Source organism: Diadema setosum, chromosome 8 (genome assembly GCF_964275005.1).
Source record: "Diadema setosum chromosome 8, eeDiaSeto1, whole genome shotgun sequence".
Taxonomy (NCBI): Eukaryota; Metazoa; Echinodermata; class Echinoidea; order Diadematoida; family Diadematidae; genus Diadema; species Diadema setosum.
The window spans coordinates 32,557,326-32,578,738 of record NC_092692.1 but is presented as its reverse complement, the minus strand read 5'-3'; the positions used below and the strand labels follow the sequence as shown (position 1 = coordinate 32,578,738).

Below are 21,413 nucleotides of genomic sequence, written 5' to 3'. Positions count from 1 at the left end.
TTCATTTTAATCGCAAATTAAGAAACGATGTTTTCGAACGCATATAACCCTCATACCCTCATTTATCTAGAGTAGACACGTGGAGTCGTACTTAACGTGAAATATAGTACATGCATACATTATGTATATATAATGAAGAATAAACCGGTAATGCAATATTTCGCCAATATAGAGTTTATTGAGTAACTCAAATTTTCGGAGGCTTCCATCCACCTTCTATATATGTGTATACAATCATAGACTTGGTTGCTATGAGAGTGCGCACCCTTTACGCAATGTGTACAGTCATAGCACGTATAAGGAGGAGAGCATTGGCGTGTCAATGCTTTCCTCCTTATGTGTGCCATGATTATATATCTGTGTTTGTATGTATGTATTATATATATGTATGTATATTATATATATATATATATATATATATATATATATATATATATATTCAGACTTGGCACAGACGTCCGTATGATAATTTAACGGCATTAGATTTCAGGAGTAATTTAAAATTCATGTATGATTCTCTTGAAAAGAAATATTGACAACTTGTAGTGGTTATTTCATTTTCATCTCTACTCAAAAAGAAAAGTTCTTCTCCATAGGGTACGAAAGTTAAAAATTTGTAAAAACATCTGGCTGACTAGCAGTATTATCATGACAGTTTGTGTCTTTAATTTCCTATGGCGCTTCACATCAACGTTTTCCCAATACATTTAAGGAAATAAAAGAAAATTTCCTCCTACCCCGAGTTCACTGGGGACAGTTTTGGACCGCAAAGCCACTACGTTGTGAGAGTAACTCACTTACTTTGTCTTCTTTATCATGCTTGATAGATGTCCAGATGAGAGCTACTTTAATATGTTCAGGTACGTGGAGGCATCTCCAGGCTCTTATAGGCCTTGCTCTGGTAACCCGAGCGACGGTTACGCAGAGGGCTGTGTATCAACCGTGAGGAGCCTTAACGGAGCAACAGCTTCCATCATGTTTGGAAACTTTCACCCTAAGGTTAATACTTTCACACGTTTTTTTTTTTTTTTTTTTTTTTTTTTTTTTTTGTTCCAAACATTCATCAGCTCTGCCTCAATATTTTCATTTTCGACTTCCTCCCCCTCACCCAACACTTCTTTTTTCGTTAGTTTTGAAATGTGGTGATCCGAGTATGAAGTTCTTTGCTTGTCCATATTTTTTTTTTGACCGATGTACCCGTAGGCGTAGAACAAACAAACGAACAATACTTATTGTTGTCTCGTTTTCCCCAAGACATTTAGTTGAACGTCCATGTGGGAACTTCATCTTCCTCCTTTCCCGATTTGTTTGCTCTTTCTTTGTCGTGTGTCGTGTGTGACGATTGTGTTTGCTTGCGTATGTGTCTGGCATGTGCATTTATGTGCGCATGCGTTTAATCTGTTATGTATCGTCTATAGCGGAATGCACAACATTGGATCGGGCTTTAAAGGGATCGTATATTTTTGGTTGAGACCTAATTTCGGATTTCTAACATGTTTTGCTGAGATAATGAGAAACCTCTTATGAAATGTGAAAGAGCATGTAATTCCGGAATTCAACGTTTATTTAATGAAAAATGCTTTTGAAGTGGCTGAGATATCCAAAACAGAGCGATTCTTATAAAGCGTGGGACCCAGCTTTTATTACGATCGCTTTGTTTTACTTTGTTTTTGGATGTTTCAGTCATTCCAAACCCGATTTTCATCAAATAAACTTTCGAATCCTCTTAAATAGTATGCTTTGTGCTATTTCATGGGTGTTCTGTTGGTATCTCACAAAAAGCTAGAGGTCCAATTCTCATCTCCACCACTACTGTACCATCCCTTTAAGACCCCGTAGGACAACCTGCAGGCCTGAATTCACATAGACGGTTTAAATCTATATACTCAGTAGATGAGTGCCAAGATGCTTTCGATACACGAATAAAAAAGAAAGCAAACCAAACGAGAGACATCCATTATGAGCATACACAGGGGCGGCGCAGCCGTGGGGGCTCGGTCCCCCACACTTTTTGTGCACCATACAAAGGAATACATATTAAGGTGTCATCACTTTGGGCCCCCACACTTTTTTCAACCCGGAAGTACGTAAGTGGCATTAAAATGGGACATTTTTATTTTTTTTTTTTTTTTTTGCTTGTTAGCTGAAGAAACCCGGAAGTGGACGGGGGGAGAGATGAGCTGAGGACTTTTTTTTTTTTTTTTGATTGTTAGCTCATGAAACCCGGAAATGGTTTGAAAACACTGCTCCGGCCGTGATACATACTTGCTGTCAGGCGCATGCGCCAGGTTCAGAAGTCACGCTTGTTATAGTCCATTGACTGTATGTAAAATCATATAACTAGATCTAGGATGCAGCATAAGCCCTGAGTTTTGAGACAGCAGTTCGATATACTGACGGTGAAAAATCATTTTCTAGGGTGATCACGAGTACGAATGCGTATAGATGTTTCGTGCAAACTGCAAGGCTGGTTTCATTTTTTCAAATGCAGTCGATTTTCATTGCTTGATACACTATCTTTTTATATCCTTTCCAATCAAACATCCTGTTCATTCCATTCTGGTCCGCATGCTCGTACAACAAACGAAAAAAAAATGAATGGTACACCTTTGACATTTCCATTCATTAACCCTTCAGAGTTTTTCATTTGAAACATTTTGCCTTGGAATGGTATACCATATTATATGACTTCACCCATCACTTTCCATTCAGAATTTATCATTCAAACTAACTGTACCATCACTGAATATGGAGAATTAGAACATTCCATTTGCATATTGAAGGGGAATGAATGATACCCTAAAATCCATCTACAAATCTTCATTTCAACGTGTTCAATGATATATACCATTGACATACATTGTACCTTTTACCATTGACCACTTATTTATACCATTGATATGACATGTAATAGCCAGTGGCATTCCATAATTATGTTTATTTTCCACCATCAGCTGACCATTCATACCATTGGCCTACCATACTGGCCTACGATTCCCCTTCTGCAATTGACACATAATTAATACACCATATTTACACGTAATTAACATACCATTCGCCTTCCACCATTAGCTTATACCATTCACCATTCACCATTCAACATTCACCATTGATATCGCATTCATTAAAGGCCTATATCACTTTAGATACCTTTCACCATTGATATTTACCATTGAGCGGCATTCCAATAACATCAATGATACTTGTCAGGGTGAAAACATATATGCAAATATTGGGTTTAATCACCTTTGTACGTGTCATTGGTACTTATTCCAATCACGGATAATCATCACCCTGTCTTTCTAGATTGAACATTTTTGTAGCAATGATACAACCGATCCAAGTAATCTGCACAATCGCGAAGCCATCAACAAACAAAACCGTCTTTGCGACTCAAGAAGTGCATGGGAAGTGATGCTGGAACATCCGGACTTTAGAGGTATGGAGACGAGGTGCACGTCACGAGACCGACATCCACGAATCATACAGCCCACGAGTCATCCAGCTCACAAGTCATACTGCCCATGAGTTATACAGTTCACGAGTCATGCAGTACATTTGTACATTAAGCCCCGTTTGTATCTGTCGAACTCGCGGGCTGTTTTTATAAGCAACTATACCTATAGTTTCGAACTCTTGGGCTTTATTTGCCTAGTGTCGAACTCATGGGCTGTATGACTCGTGAGCTGTATGACTCATGGACCTGTTTTCAATGTCGAACTCGTGGGCCGTATGACTCGTGGGTGTTGGTCTAGTGGGATGAACCCATGGAGACGATCTCAAGCAGCCTTTGCTAAATGAAAACTCTTTCTCTTCTTCTTCTTCGTCATGTTTTCGTCGTCTTCTTCTTTATACTACTTCTGTGTAGTTGATGAAAGCTTAAACATTGTTAAATAAAAGTAAATAAAACGTGTATGATTTCTTATTACAAAGTCTTAAATCTCAGATACCAAAATCTGCTCCATGTTCTAGTAATAGCAATAAAACCACACTCAGTGAATATTGTCTGTGCTGCAATATTGAGATCTCATTTTCCATTCGTATTCCGTAGTGTTTAAGCAAAGCTGACAATTTCCAGATAAAATACTCTTATTCAATATAGATCAGTTTAGGATAGATATGTATTTGTATATTGTTTACCGAGTTATGTTTAAGTTCTGCTAGTGGATGACTCTTTTCCATCGCTGTATTTACTCCTTAATGTGATTCTTGCCGAGAACGCATTGTTTATCTGACACTTTTCATTCATTCGCACGTAATATATTTTGTACCACATTTTCTTTAACTTGTACTCCTCTACCTCTTGGCTGGAATACTTGGTGTTATGTATCGCTTTCTGTTCGATGGAAGTGAAAAAAAACTGTAAGTGATTGAATTGAAACATTCATGCAAACGAAATGGTATATCTTATTTTCATACACATTCGACATGCTGATGCAACATTTGGAATATGATCATGGCAACTGAAATAAACTTTAGATGAGATGATGATTTCATCGGCTCAGGTCACCCGTGCATTTATACGCAAATGATTTTTACAAAATGCATGTTTGGCAAACTGAAATAAGCAAAAACAGGAACAAGAAACGTATTGCAACTGATTGACAAATTATTGTCCTTCATCTACGTAAATTGTCCTACATCGATATTCTCGTTTTATGATAGCCTAACAATGACTTGCGAGGACAACGATAAGATTTTGAAAATTCCGTAACTTTGTTAAGTTTATGACCTGCTATTCGATGATCTTCCTTTTTACATTTTTTTTTCTCCGAGTTTTGTCTGGTTAGTAAAAATAAACTTGATCGTGTCTGGGTAACAAATCTTTTCCAACAGTCCAATGTTGGGTTCATTACCATGATCACATCTTTATTGTCTGCAACTCTCCACACCATATTATTTCCTATGCATCTCGTGTTCAAAGTGACGCAATCCTCGTTGAAGATATGTATGTTTTTATTTCTTTTTCAGATGTTCTCTAAAAAAAAGAAATTGTCGCGTTATAAATAAGCTGTTCAATTATTTTCACTGAAATGATAATTTTGATTGTGCATGCATAACACGGCAATATTAATATTCAATAGGGCTTGGGTCCCGTCCAGAATGGAGAGTTTCATACTGTTGTATTTGGAAGAAAGTATTCAATGATAGCATAATTGTGCAAAGACCAATCTTGTTGAGCATACTCTCTTGAAGATAATAACTTTCATATTTTGGACTCTTATTATAATTATCATTATATTATTGTGGATTCTGAATTTCAATCTTAACTTTCAAATTGACGAAGGCAAGTAATATTCTTTGGAACGAGTCTGTAATTGACTTGTTCATATTGGTTTGGTTTGATTTATTTCCGTATTTTCTTTCTCCAAATACAATAAATGAAAACAAAGCAGGGTATACAAAAAGGGAAAGTATAACATACAAATCAATATAAGAAATGAGTATATGAATATAAGAACGACCCAAGTCCATGGAAGACCATTTCGAGTAAACTAAAAAAAAACAAACTTCACATCTTTTTTGTTTGTCCAATAATATTCTATTTAACTGTGATGGGATGGCAACATTGTATATACAAATTAGAACATATATTATTATGACAATTAACATTAACATTAATTGTGGAGAGGCCATTATGTGTGATGGACTTGGGTCGTTCTTTGATTCATATACAGGATGTACATGATATTCTGCTATAGAGATGAGAGGACGAGAGAGGGCGCTATAATATGAATGAAAGAATGGCCCAAGTCCTTCATTCTTACATTCATATATAAGATTTAACTCATTTATTTCAGGCACTTCCGGGGGTAATTAGGATTTATCATTTATACACAAGATGAGTCCATGCATAAGCTACAATTTCCCATGTCAAACTGAATTTGGCCAAAAATTGGACTTGGGTCGTTCTTATATTCATACACTCAAATGTCAATTTCATAACAACATCAGTCTGTAATAACATGAATCAAAGCAACAAACCAAGGCACACTGTACTTATATATATGAACAAAGGAAAATTCACTACAGGGGACAGTCATCATAAGCAGAGCTTGAGGTGGATGAGTTCCTATCTTACATATATATATATAGAGAGAGAGAGAGATATATATTACAATACCAATAAATCTACACCAAAAAAAAAAATCTTATTCTTAACGTTATATACCAAACACATTTTGCTAAAAAAAATAAAAAATAAAACATTGTCACACTGAAGTCATATCTATTTTTTGGCTTGTTATCTCAAGACACATCGAGTTCATCCCCAAACCTGACGTCAGCTGACCTTACTCCGACCTTCAACCTCGTTCAGTTCGAGTTTGCAAGAGACGCTTGTAGAGTTGTTTTGGTAATCGATACATCAGGAAGCATGAGCACTGTAAGTTAAGTCCTTGTTTTATCTTCAAAGTGATAATTTTACATAATTTTCTATCATGACCTTGGTACAGCTCCCATAATTTTGGCTCTTCGAAACAAAACAAAACACTAATGACCCCTAATAGACAAAACTACGAGCTCTACCCTTAACCCCCACCCCTCAAAAAAATTTTCGGCAGCTATTCATATTTTTGGGGGGTAATTTATATTCATATTTGCCTCATCCCCACCCCTGACACACACAAAAACACACGAACACACACACACTTGTGAACACGCCAAGGAAAGCCAGGGGACCCAAAGCCCCTAAAATTGAGGAATGTTTACAAAATACAAGAACCATAATTGATTATAGAGTTGAGCATGCTCAAGTTCAAGTATGGTGCCATGCAGTCAGTGCATTAATGAGTGTAGGTTCAATCTCTACCCGTGGTACTCGAGGTAGTGGGATATGCCGCCCTCAAGGCCTTCTTTTTTCGGGGGGGGGGGGGATGGTGACCAATTTCCATATTAAGTTCTTCTTAAAAATGTATGGTTCAATTTTCACCAGGATGTATGGGCATTGTCGCTCAAATGTACAAGGGGGAACCATGCGCGAAAGTAGAGAATTTTGCTTTTTTTTTTTTTTTTTGTTGTTGAAAAGTAGATGTTCTGTAGAATCAGATATTATAGAGCTTTAAAAAAAATAGCTATATTCTCCTTGGGTAATTATTCCTAAAACAATGAGTGAAAGGTGAACTTGCGTTATACTCAGGTGTGCTCAAGACTCACTGAACGTCTTCTCCGTCTTCTTCTTGTTTTATTTTGTTTTGTTTTAATTTAGGCGGTGTTAGGAGGGGGAGTTCATCCTGACTTATTTCTTTAAAGGTGCATTTTGCACGGAACGGAAAAATGAATATGATCAAAATATTATCATGTAACATCTGATTATCCTCTTCTCTTGTATGTCGAAACCTTATGAGACTAACGTAAAACAACAAGGGCACTATTTTAATTAAAGAAAGAGACTGGGACCTGTACTATTTATGCGCGCCTCATAAACTTTACACATTTTAGAAAAGCAGGTGATATACATATTAGAATCCTTGCAATCTCATGGAAAATCTTATCATTTCTTAAAATTTTTCATCTTTCCATAGAACGACAGAATAACTCGCGTTATCAGCGCAGCTACGACATTTGTGGACCTAATTCCCCTTGGTTCCTGGGTTGGCATAGTCACCTTCACAAGTTCAGCATCAACCGAGCACGCGTTGACTCTCGTCGCCAGTGAGTCGGACCGCTTATCCCTCAGCAGCGCCCTGGCCCTTTCAGCTGATGGAGGCACTTGCATTGGATGTGGTTTAGAGAGAGGACTTGAGGTAAGGATATGACTTTTAAACTCCCGTTTAATAATGAGAATATCATCTGACTTTCAGAAAGAAAACATACTCACAACCTGAACGTTCAATCTTGCAGATTTGCCATGATGGTGACGTCTACCAAATAGAACAGGGATTTAAACGTTTGTGCGCATCCTAGCTGTGCAGGTTGGCAGTGACGTAACAAAGAGCGTAGAAGCGCACGCACGAGTGATGAGCTGAGCTAGTTGAGCTGAGCAGCTGCTAGTAGATCGAGCTCGAGTGTGGTACGTACCGATACCCGACAGCTCCCCACCACGGCCGCGCTGGGCGGCCTCGCTCGGCTCGCGTGCCGACTGTACGCGTTACAATCTGTACGTACTACGCAAAGTTCAGCGGTCCGAGCCGCATATACATGGTCATGGTAGCACAACACTGATCGACGGGATCGTGAAGCCTGGAAGTGGAACTGAGCTGTTTCCATTTTCAATCCATAGATCTGTTTTGTGACATGCAGTTCATTGTCTGTTCATCAACATCCAAAATCGAGTGCTAAGGTACCTCGGCCTGAGTCGGGGACTACTAGTCTACTAGACTAGGTGTTAAAAACAACAACAATAACAACAACAACATAACCAACATATTATGACACACATTTCATTTTTAGGTCTAACAACTAGAACAATCTGAGTATCTATGTTAAAATCTAAATTAGATCTAAACTTGTCATTACTAATGCAAAATATACATATATATTTTTTTTTTTTTGAGGGGGGGGTTACAAAGGTCAAGAAAGTATTACAAAACATGTATTTATCACTTTCACCATTCAGATATTAATTTTTTGATTACCAAATCTGGTTTAACAAAAGGAAAATCAAAGAATTTTTTTTTTCGGGGGGGGGGGGGGGGTTACTCAAAGTATATATTCATAGTTCACAACACGCAATTTACCAACCCCAACACAACATTGTAATCTTCAATCAACGTCATTATATTAAGATTTGTTTTTCCTTTGGAGAACCGTCAGACTAATGTCAAAACTCCCATTTCCTTATATTTATTCTTCTTCCTCCATTATCACTTTCTGCTCATGGTTACAGCAAGTGGGTAAAACAAACAAATAAACAAACAAACAAACAAGCATGTCAATGTGAAGTTTTCCACGTTTGCGTCCACATGATATCATTATGGCTGTGTAAGGGAAATACTAACAAAAACGCACATGGACCTTCCTTTCTGAATATTTTCCACCATATCACTGCAATTGTGACACGTTTTCGTTTTTTGTTTTTGAAAAAGAAAAGAGAGAAAATGGGGTTTTGAGTGAACTGCATTAGATTCATGCATCCTAGCAGGGTATATCCCTGCAATGGTTCCTGATCAGATCAGATACGATGATTTCTGTCGCAAGGAGGTTCTGCTAGCACAAAATTGAGCACATGAACCCCACCATTTTCACATTTGCATTAAGTAACCGTTCTTCTATAATTTGATAAAGTTTCGTAAAAAATGACATGGGTTTTGAATGTACAGCATGGCATTCATGAACCTCACCTAATCAGGGCACCCACGATAGGTTTATAACCAGATTTGGGGGTCCTAGGATGATTTCTATCATAAGGAATTATGGGGGTGCAAGCGTTGACTGCCAGCACAAAAACTAGCACATAAACCCCACTTTTTTATTAATTTTCTGGAATAAGTTAAAGCCTTCTTATACAATTTGGTCAAGTTTCGTGAAAATGACATGGGTTTTGAATGTACAGCATAAGTTTTATGAACCCACCCTTTCAGGCATCCCTGCATGGAGGTTCCTGAACAGATTTGGGGGACTTACGATGATGTATGTCGCATGGGGGCGCTGCTAGCACAAAATCGAGCACATCAACCCCCACTTTTTATTGTTTTTCTGGAAATAGTAAACCTTCTTCTACAATATTGGTAAAGTTTCGTTAAAATGACATGGGTTTTGAAAGTACAGCGTGAGATTTATGAACGCACCCTGCCAGGGCATCCCTGCATAGGTTCCTGACCAGATTTTGGGGACTTACGATGATATATGTCGCATGGGGGCGCTGCTAGCACAAAAACGAGGACAAGAACCCCCACTTTTGATTGTTTTTCTGGAATTATTAAGCCTTCTTCTACAATTTGGTCAGGTTTCTTGAAATTGACATGGGTTTTGAGGGCGCTGCTTGCTCAAGAATGAGAGTGTAAACCCTAACCTGAAAACCTTTTCCTCTTTTGGATACCCTTTTCTGCAATTCTTGGAAATTTGGAGAAAATAACGTGGATTTTGAAAGAATTATGGGGATTTAAGTTTGGCATTGCAGATTTTGCCAATCATGGTCTTGATCCTGTAACGCTATCATTTTGGTACAAGACTGCAGATTAGTCATATTCTTCAAAGTCCCGTAGAAGAAAAACAAGCACATGAACCTATGGTTTTATTTACACATTTGGGCTTCGGATGGGTCAAAGTTACGGTATGGAAAGTTTGAAGAAAATGACATGCACTTCACTTTAACTGAGGAACGTCCTTAAACATGTTTAAAGCAGAAATTTATAGAGAATCTAGAAATATGACAAGTTTGATATCTACGGAAAGCTAAGAAGCTAGTTAACAAAACTGGATATCTTTTAGACGATGTAACTTCACCCCCAAACTGTTTTTGAGATTGAAAAAACACACAATTTCCATGACCACGTAGCTCCGTTCGCCACTAACAAGAAACATCGGATTTGAGCGACGTCACGAAATGTGTATGAGCTGATTTGCCGTACGGCTATAATGAGACCCGCTCTAGCAAAACCCGAAACTTCTCGGCAAATGTGATTTCGCGCTACAGCCCGAAAGAGGTAACAAAATGACCTACCTCAGGGACCAAATTGACATTTTGGTATCACGTTGTAGGGGAAATTTTTTAGTTTCTGATTAATATCAACAACATTTCGAAATACAACCTACAAAATGTGGAATTTTGAAGAGAAAAGTGGGATGTCAATCTCAAAAGTTGGCCAAAATCTTACGTCTAAGACCAAATCGCCTTCGCTTACGGCGAAAATGACTGTTCTTTTGGCGATCGTGCCTTAGATATTCTGCGTTGAACCCTGACATATTTGGTACCTACAGAAAGCTCTACCTCTGCTTATTCCAAATATGGTCATGGCATGATGTCATGCTACTCACTTTCATTCATAAATTCGTCTGAAACATGCGTATCGTCTCCCAGACAAATATGTCTGCAAATCGTCTCCCAGACACGTAAACAGCCTTGTTGCTTACCAAGACACGTGATCGAAATACGTGTTCACGATTGGTCAACTGCGCCGAGGACCCCCTTGTTTACAAGCAACCTACGTGTTATACTATGGAGGTCGCTGCAGCAGCGGTACATGCTTGCATGCAACACGTGTATCGTGACTGCTGCTCAGCACGGAAATGTTGCAGTTTCCCGCTTTGTTAGACTGTTGTTTTTAGCAAGTTGAGGTAGAAATTAGAATTTATACCAACACACAAGAGAAAAAGAAGGTCACATTTATCTAACAAACTGAAACAAGTCTCAAGCTGAAATCACGGCATCAAGGAATACCTCTTCACTGCCAATTCTGCTGGTACTGTTGTGCGTACTTCTGATCACGGCAATCGCGAATCTTGAGCTGATTATGGTAGGTTCTGTGGTTTTCAAACGTCGTATTTCCATAAATTTATGGGTGTAAAAATGATTTCCAATCAATTACAGCTCTTTGACTTAGTTATCATCCTTCATGAGTATATATGTAAGATTACCTCAGCTATACGCAATCCCCCCCCCCCCCCACAATGATCGATTTGTTGTGTCAATAATAACAGCAAATTGTGGCTGTACGAAGGAACAGCTGATCACAGCAATCGTGAATCTTGAGCTGACGATAGGTTTTGTGCTTTTAAAACTTTGTCTTTTCGTTAATTTATGGGTGTAAAAATGATTCCAATGAACACAAACAAACAAACAACTTCACGACGTGAATATATAGTTTTGGCGGACGATTTATTCTAGATTGACAACAAATTACACACCAATTTCCTGAAAAGTGCACACAGTTTGCCTATAGATACGTAAATCCCGCTGGGTTGCATACACATTTAGTGACGTCGCAGATTTGGCACTTTTCGTAGCCGCATCGAATTTTTTCCAGTGCTCAAATTCGGTAAAAATAAAGATTCTTATATTCAAAGCAGAGGCAACTTTATTGCATGATTTATGTCAGAAATTAATCAAAATGATATTAAATGATGGAAAACAGTCAATTTATATGATATTATTTCCTATAAATTTCTTCTTTAAAGAAAGTCTGACAAGGGTGAGAGCCGATTTGTGTGGGTATGTGTGTGTGTGTGTGTGTGTGTGTGTGAGTGAGAGAGAGAGAGAGAGAGAGAGAGAGAGTTTCACGTGCTTTCACCGACGAGACCACGATATCGGTCTCAGCCCTGTATGTATGTGAATTAGATTAGATGTGAATTTGATTCAAAGATGAGTCTTTCACAAAGTTCCATTTGATCTGACTTAAAAGAGCCTATAATGAATACTTCGCATTAATGACTTTTGAAAGACAAAGTATTGATACAATTTTACCGTAAGCATACTTCCTCATTTTTAATCTAGAATCAATTAGAAAAATGTAAATATAATTGTCGAAAAATATATATTCTATAGTGACTATAACATTGCTGTTTTTGGAAAACAATTCATATTAGTGAATGATTGCTTTTCAAATGGAATGAGGTTCCAGAGTCTGACTGAGCACTGCTGTGTGCTATCATCCCGTCTCCTCTTCTGTGTGTGGGAGAGAGACCATAACTCATGTATGTAGAAGATCAAACTTCATTTATTCATCTCAAAGAGCAGGACGTTTAGCCCGGTGACGTGGTCCCATCTCGCATCCAACTGGACCCCCTCGAAACCCAGATAGTGCAGCGGAATGTGGGATATCCAGTCATCTTCTCAGATGGAAAAGAAAAACATGAAACATTAACAAACAAAATAGAACACGCATTTTAGAGTTTGTGTTTGATCGTGTAATGACCGTTGCATGGAACTATAAATTAATCCCATTGTCATAATCGTCGACTGCAATAATATGTACGATTCACTGGTTCCAAACGGGAGGGACATTATTGGCAAAGGATGATAATTCTTTTGTTATACTATAATCCAGGTGTTGAGATCACATCCATCTGGGGATACCGAAGGAGGAATTATCTTCCTCATGAGTGACGGTCTTGATAACGGCATAGTCGGTCATTCTGTGAGAGACACACTCCGGGATCCAGACACAGGTGTCAGGGTGAACATCCTCACCATCGAGCAATCCACATCAAACCAGCTCCACCCTATAGCAGATGAAACTGGTAATGTTGATTCTAACCTTATAACGTATAGAGAAAACTGAGGGGAGGGCGAAAACGTAGACTAATTTGTTATTTAGTGATATATGTGTAACCTGACTTAAAAAAAAAAATGGCATGAAATAACAAAGTATAAAAGATCAACTTAAAAGCATCTCACACGCAAAGATTAAAATGGACCTTTTTTTGGAGGAATTTACCCTCGTTAACGAACGCTAACTGCCTCCGCGGTCAACTCAACCTTTCGTTGATTTCACTGTTTTCACTTGGTATGCTAAAGGGTCCACTTTGTCCAAAGATGGTCAGTTACTGGCAGTCACTGGCAGCTGCTACGAAACGGCTTGTATTCATCCATGTTCGCTGTTGTATTCAAGAACTACTTTCTAAGTTCTAAATTACATTGTCTACCTAATCACTCATGTAGCTTATGATATTTCATTAAAGAAGATAGATCATGATTTTATTTCTGATCGTTGAGGGTGATTGGCTTAAGTTTTAGGAAGTAAAGTGGCCATGTTCAAATAGATATGGTGAGAAGAAACGGAGACAAATTGTGATGGAATTATTGGGATGTGATTTTTGTTTGAGATTTTTTTTTTTTTTTTGTGGGGGGGGGGGCACCAGAGAGTATGCATGTAAAACGTAAGTGAGTCATCTCCTTTTTATGAAAATAAAATGAAGTATGGCACTTTTTATCACTGTGTAACCTTCGACTGCTTATTTGCAACATTTTGTATTTACTTTCTTTTTCCTGGATGGAACAGGTGGATCTGCGATATCGTATGACGTGAATTCCGCGTCCAATTCAATTAACGACGCACTGCAGGAGTTGGTGCGTGAATGTGGGGAACTGACTAACGTGTCGACCAGCATATCGGTGAATATATCAGATACGTTTTATGAATTAACCCCAATAAAGGAAATCACCATCTGCATACGTTGACTTGCATGTACGAACATACAATGTATGGAAAATAAGAATATCTTATATAGTGCAACTATCAATTGCTTTATGACCAATGAAATCTGCGTACACTTGAAAACAATAAATAAAGTAGGTGGGAATAACTTTCTGAGCAACATGGAGATTCATATATCTCATATCTTTTTAAGCATATATGCAAGTATTGCATATAATGGTCTGTAAATTCAAGACTAAAACCCCTACGTTGGAATCTTTTCAGACTTACTTAAAAAATAACAAAGAATAGAATATAGAATTAAAAAAAAGAAAGGTAAACTTGCCACTCATTTTCAAAAATTGAGGTTTGAAATTTTATATGAAACAGTCTACAGGGTATTTTTGTCATATTTGTCTAATATGTAATGTTTTATGTATTCACGTTGTTCTGCTGCATCTTTTTTCCTTTATTATGTGATTCTGTAATTCACTTGCTGTAAATGCAATTTATTTTCGACCCCATAGATACTTAATTATGAGAAAAAAAAAACTTTCTAAGGACTGGTGTTGATACAATACATTTTCGCATTTCAAAGTGCAATTCCACGTTTTTGTTTGTTTGTTTTTTAACTTTATGTCTCACGAACAGAGTAAAATCAAGCTGATAGAATAATTACCCCGTCAAAATGGAGCATGAAATTATTAGAAGGTAACGAAAAGTGTACGTGGCTGTATCATAACGCCTCCAATGACATAATGTAACTCGGTTTTAAATGCAATAATTTTTTTTTCTTGTCTCGTTGTTTTCCAGTTACTGAGCGAAGCGTTTACTTTGAGTTCTGGAGCTAGTCAAACTGGAAATGTTTCGTTCGACGCCCTCATTGGAAGGAACACTCGTTTTCTGCTGACATACACAATTACAAATTCGGGAGGTACATAATTATGATCATTAAAGAAGAAATCCTCTCCAGAATTTCGTAAAATAATTGCATAAGAAAGAGAGAAAAAAAAAAAACCTTGCAGAACAGTGCAAAAATGATCGAATAAGTTCGAATAAGAAATCAGGAAGTTGTGACATTTTGAAAAATCAATTTCTTGTCGGAAAACACTTTTTGATCAGCAAATCAACACATTTCTTATCATTTCAAATACAGAAATGACAAAAATCTCATATTTCAGTGTATAGACACAAGATTTGCTTTAAAACCACCCAAAATAATAAGAACAAATGTTAACAGTAATTTGAATATTCAAAAGGACTGGTCAAGAAGTGTTTTCCGAAGAAGTGTGAAACTTCGAAAAGTCATATCTTCCTTATTTCTTATCCAATTTGTATCATTTTTTGAATTTTCTGTTTGGAACATTTTTTTTCCATTCTTTTAGAGTTTATTTATTTTTGGGGTGGATTTCCTCTCATGGACCCTGCACAAGGATTACAGTTCTTGTACATATGTGTAAACACTATTCTAGGTATTTACCTAGAAAGAGAGAGAGAGAGAAAATTGACATACTCTATTTACAAATCATGTGACATCGTTTTATCCACTCCTTGCAAGAGGCAAGGAATGAGAATGTATAGAGACGACCAAGAAAAAAGAATGAATTACCTGAAACAAACGGTGTTCACGTTTCGTTCTGCACAGACCAAGGTCACAGCTTCTGCCCAGTAAAAGAGTCAGGAGAGGGCCGAGAATGGCTAAATAATGAAAATAATGATAGAATGTAAACTTGCAAGGTAGATGCATTAGTTGCGTTAGCATTAGCATTGGTGGGTGTATCGAACGAGTCAAGTTAACCAGGGCCCGGAGTTTAAACCCTGCTACGCTGTTTTCAGCATGAGCCTTTATCTTTTACGCTATTCTGTATTTGGGAGTATTTACGAGAGTATTTTGTAGTGTGCATTAACGCTTGTAGGTTGGATAAAATATACTATGCAGCTTATTATAGGTTAGCATTAATAAAGGAGTAGAGCTCGATAATGCTTTATTAGGCGAAAATCGTTCTTTCGGAGGGATAATGTCATACACATTCACATAGAGAAGGTAAAACTTTTCACAAAGTGTAATTTTTGAATATTTATACTTTAAAGATTGTATGTAGAATTGCCAAAAATAAGTCATGTTTATCGTACAGAAGCACCATGATATGGTTCAAAGGGGCTGTAAAAACACAAAACCGTAATATCTGCTATTGTATAAGGAGCATATTAGCATCAGTATCCTTTAGAATCTAAGTTATCATTTCTTGCTGATATTATCATTGATCTTCATTTATGTCTTTCCAGGCATGCCAGGAATAACGGTCTCCATCACTCTCCCCGACAACACTGTGATAACATCAAGCAGTTCCGAGTATAATGAAAATATATCGAGGAAAACAATAACGATATCGATATTTGGTGTAGCGCAGGTATAGGACTGAACATTCGTAATAAAATCCTAACTCAGTCGAGTTTGTGTCAAGACTAAATTCCTAGACAAGTTCCTTGCATTCTACTTTTTAAATTTGCGATTTACAAACTATTATCATTGACCAGCAAATTGTGTCCTCGGTAATGATGTGTACCCTGAGAATACTCCATTCAGCAGTGTTCGCAATACGTACGGGATTGTAACGTCCACGTTTTGGATTTATATCAAATACGACACAGGCGCTCCGCCAGCCATAAAGTGTCTTGACGGATTTTGTTAAAATTTTGAATAGAGGATCGGTAGAATGCAGACTATGTAAAATTTCAGTGATCACAAGGAGACGAGTCCTTCTTTGGTATGGTAGACCTTTCGCCAAGCGCTCACAGAGCACAGCAGGGCGTATATCCATCATGGCAATCCCACATATTAGTATATGATATAGTGTATTATTTAACCTCTTTGCAAAGAGCGCTGTGCGCCTTACCAGATTTCTATCAAAATGTGGGACAAGATGACTGAGCACGATTAACGAGATCAAACAGAGGTTGGATGTATATATCACGCAGGCAGGCCTAACCTCTCTGACGCCACTGGAGTTTACCAGATGTTCTTTTATGTTAAAAAAAGAAAAGAAATGGGAGCACCATCTTTTTGTTGGTATAAAATGCAGGTCCTTCATGATATACTCCTAAGTCCTATACTTTGAGGATACACTTCCGTTGCGTGACAACGTGTATTTCTTCTGAAATATCTTTACACAATTGAGCATAACCTAGAGAATTTATGAGTGATGGTGATTTTATTTTATTTTCACTTTTCTATGTATCATTAACATGAAATGGCATCTATTACAATACAATGTTTATCCAGTTAATTGAGCATCCTTTTGTTTTATTGTGACTCTCAACTATAGAGCGGACAGTGGACGTACACCATCCAGAATCAAATTAGCTCCACGCAGTCTGTCACGCTATCCATCACGTCAGATCCAGTTTTCGAGGATGAGGACCCAATCACCATCACATCGGAGATCAGTAACTCCGTTTTGGACTTCTCGAATGACATCGAACCGGTGGTTTTGTACGCACAGGCCAAGAAGGGTTTTCAACCAGTCATTGCTGCAAGCATCAAGGCTTTCGTCGACCGACCTGGCGGGACAGCGTTAGAATTACCGCTGCTAGACAACGGAGCAGGTATAATTTTAACTCATTCCAACGCTTTCCAGTAGCAAATATGAACGCAAAATAGATAAAAGTATATTTAAGGGTACAGTTTACCATGCGGAGCAGTGATGTAAAAAGAAATGTGAGAGATATCAAATTTGATGCATAATAAATGTAGGTCAGTTGTATCATAAAACATCCTATCATAATTTTTATACAAATTTCGCAATGAAACCTAAAATATAGGGAGATATCACAATTTTTCTAAATAAACCATAACTTTAGACAGTTTAGTTTGGAAACTGTTTTTTTTTTTATTATAACTATTGTTAACATTTTGTATATCTAACAATATTTACCATTGTTTATACTGATTCAAATTGTTAATGTTTTTGTTTCTATCCCTTATTGACATGTTAGAACTATTTCGAAGCACTAAAGCTGGGTTTTTGTTTCATCTTCAAATTGTAAATAATGCCTTTAATAGGGGCAGACGTAACTGCAAACGACGGGATATACTCGAGAAATTTCCTTGGTTTCACATCAAGTGGATTCTATAATCTTAGAATCGTCGCAGAGAACGATGGGAACGCCAAGATCCTAAGACAACCCAGCGGGTCCAGAGCTCAAGCATACATCAGCTTTAATGATGATGGCACGGTAGCTTCGAGGCCATCGATTGGTATGTTGTACGAAAATGAAAAGGGAATATTATAGTCCCTTTATGAGCTTCATTTGTCTCCCGTATGATGTCGGGGCGACATATCACATGCTCACATTTGAATGGAAGTGTGTTTTCGCTTTTAAAATAAAAATAATGCCTTTGATTCTTTCGAATGGGATTCTCAATGTTATGCCACGAAAAATGTGTGTACGGTTTATGTCAAAGATATATAACGTTTCATTGTGGCTTGAAGAAACTACTGTATATGTCCACCGGAAATTTCGTCACAACTGTGCCGAATGATAGTAATTAAATGGAATGCTTGCTAATAGTGAGACACACTCGTGTATGTGAAAGCATGCCAAGTAAGGACCAAAGTCTTTAATGGTCCCTATTCTAGCTGTCTGAAATGTTCTGTAATATTTCCAGGGATGAATTGATCTGTGAAAATTTTCATTCCTTCGTTGGCATAATTCTTAAGCACGAAAAGGCAACTTGACCAAGTTCAAACGACTGAAAGAGCAACATCCCCGATACCTTTCTCATTCGACAGGTAGTTACCCGGTACGTTTTGCAGGCGACATGGTGCAGGAACTGGAGGTTGAAGATGCTCCTTCCTTTGTCAGAGGTTCATCCACTGGATCCACGAGCATCAACAATGTGCCATCCGATATCATGAACATGGACGTGTTTCCACCTAGCAGAATTCTCGACCTCCAGGTGACTTCGACGTCCGTTGAAAACCTCACAGCCGTGCTGACATGGACTGCACCGGGGGACGATCTCGACTCAGGAACAGGTAAAGGTTTTCATTAACGTTGATACTTCATGCTGGCAGAGGATTATGATATGCTTTGGCATATTTACAGCTCTGTTGGGGACAATTCATGAAGCGTGTTTTTTTCTTTTTCGACAAATTTGTCGAATAAACTTGCTCTCAGCCAGTCAGATTGAAGTATTTCAGCAGCTGATAACAGTTTGTCAGGAAAAATATGTAATAAAACGCTTCATGGAATGCCCCCTCCCTGATGTCTTTACTTGGAGCGCACTTATACAGCAACAGTCCTGCATCATGGAAACACGATTCTTTTGTATGATTTTCAAATGTTTCTGTGCTACAAAATATTAACTGAGTGTCTTGTAATGAACACAAACAAATAAAACCACAAAAGGGTAGTGCCTTCAGCAAAGTTACGCCTCCTTTTTGGACAGCGGCATTAATTGGTATCGAACTCTTTTATGCTCCCTTGATTTTGTCCACTGAACTCTAATTTCCAGCTATCCATGTCATTATTATGTGCTTTTCTTTTAATGTTTGTTATAATGATGCTTCTACTGAAGTCGTTCGTTAAGGTATTCGTCAGGTGCAAAAGTAATGACAGCTATTCGCAGAATAGGTACGTACATATATAAACAGATAAAAATATGCACCGGACACCTCTTTTTTCAAGTCTTGCTAATCCTGACTACATACATAGACCACATCAACAATCACATATCTGTGCCATCCAGCCCGACATGCTATCAGGGCGTGCTTATTTTACGACCTGCTTACAACGTTTTGAACAGGCCCCAAAACCTTACATGTACTGCCACCGACTCTACCATTGTTGACTTCACCATGAATCGCAGGAGAATCGCAGTCCTGCTCCGGGGGAGATCTGTCTGAATTGAAAGGAACAGGTCGAATAGGCATTAGAGCTTCAAAGGGATGGTATAGATTCGATTGAGATGGGGATACAGATTTTAACTTTTTGTGAGATGATTAGAAACCACTTATATATCTAATATCAAAGAGCATACAATTCCAGAGGAATGTGAAGTATATTACTTTGTTGAAAATCAGCTTTGAAATGATATCCAAAAATAAAGCAAAACGAAGTAGTCCTCAGGGAAGATTTGACAGTCTGATATGAACATTTAATAGCGCCGTCGCTTTATCAAATTTCTTATAGTTGTTTGTGATAGCGAGAATTCGATGAATTGGGTTCTGCTCTCATTGTTGTTTTATGTTTTAGCGACATCATATGACATCCGTGTGTCAGACTCTATGGATATGTTGATGTCTGACTTTGAGGGGGCCTCCAGGGTGAACGGTTCAGATCAGCTGGTCCCGCAGCCATTCGGGTCGCCGGAAGAATTCGTTACCTCTGTCGAGAACGCGACGCAGGTGGCTGCTTTCTCCTATTGGTTCGCCATTCGCGCCACTGACGACAGCGGCAAAAGTGGAGACGTGTCCAACATCGCAGTTGCAACATTCAGGCGTATTATCCCGGTCCCAAATCCTACAACCACAGAAGAGCCAACAACAACGCAAGAAATAACAACAACACAACTAACAACAACACAAGAACCGACAACAACACAAGAGCCAACAACTACACAAGAACCAACAACTACACAAGAACCAACAACTACACAAGAGCCAACGACTACAAAAGGACCAACAACAACAGAAGAACCAACAACTACACAAGATCCAACGACTACACAAGAGCCAACAACTACACAACAACCAACAACAACAGAAGAACCAACAACTACACAAGAGCCAACGACTACACAAGAACCAACAACACCAGAAGAATCAACAACTACACAAGATCCAACAACAACACAAGAACCGACAACACAAGAGCCAACAACTACGCAAGATCCAACGACTTCACAAGAGCAAACAACTACACAAGAGCCAACAACAACTCAAGAACCAACAACAACACAAGAGCCAACAGCAATACAAGAACCAACAACAACACAAGAGCCAACCACTACGCAAATGCCAACAACTGCACAAGAACCAATTACAACAAAAGAGCCAATAACAACACAAGAACAAACAACATTAGAACCGACATTAGCCGCTACAACAGTCAAAATTTTGACTAAATGTCCATCTAAAGTGTGTCAGAATGACGGGGTTTTCAACTCGCAAACATGCGCATGCAGCTGTTCAGCTGGATTCCAAGGGGACAATTGTCAATGTAAGTTGTAATTCGAACAATGCTTGACAAGAGGTGGAAACTGACAAAAATAAAATATAGCATACAAATGTTTCTCATAGGGATTGTGTTAAAACAATTACGCTAATAATGTTTTAAGCCTTGCTGAAATATTTTTCAGAAGCTAACGGTTAGGTCATGATGACTCCTGTATAA

General features: G+C 38.1%; 1 protein-coding gene across 1 annotated transcript in view; it reads left to right on the top strand.

The window, feature by feature from the left end:
- Positions 1-21,144, top strand: part of LOC140232209 (calcium-activated chloride channel regulator 1-like) — a 32,455-nt gene extending 11,311 nt beyond the window's left edge. Inside the window, exons 4-14 of the mRNA XM_072312346.1 lie at positions 828-942; positions 3,307-3,439; positions 6,255-6,385; positions 7,524-7,745; positions 12,927-13,119; positions 16,302-16,426; positions 17,342-17,621; positions 18,079-18,273; positions 18,809-19,054; positions 20,274-20,568; positions 20,607-21,144. Of these exons, the coding sequence (XP_072168447.1) occupies positions 828-942; positions 3,307-3,439; positions 6,255-6,385; positions 7,524-7,745; positions 12,927-13,119; positions 16,302-16,426; positions 17,342-17,621; positions 18,079-18,273; positions 18,809-19,054; positions 20,274-20,568; positions 20,607-21,144 (2,473 nt within the window). The remainder of the gene's footprint in view (positions 1-827; positions 943-3,306; positions 3,440-6,254; positions 6,386-7,523; positions 7,746-12,926; positions 13,120-16,301; positions 16,427-17,341; positions 17,622-18,078; positions 18,274-18,808; positions 19,055-20,273; positions 20,569-20,606) is intronic.
- The last annotated feature ends 269 nt before the right edge of the window (positions 21,145-21,413 follow it).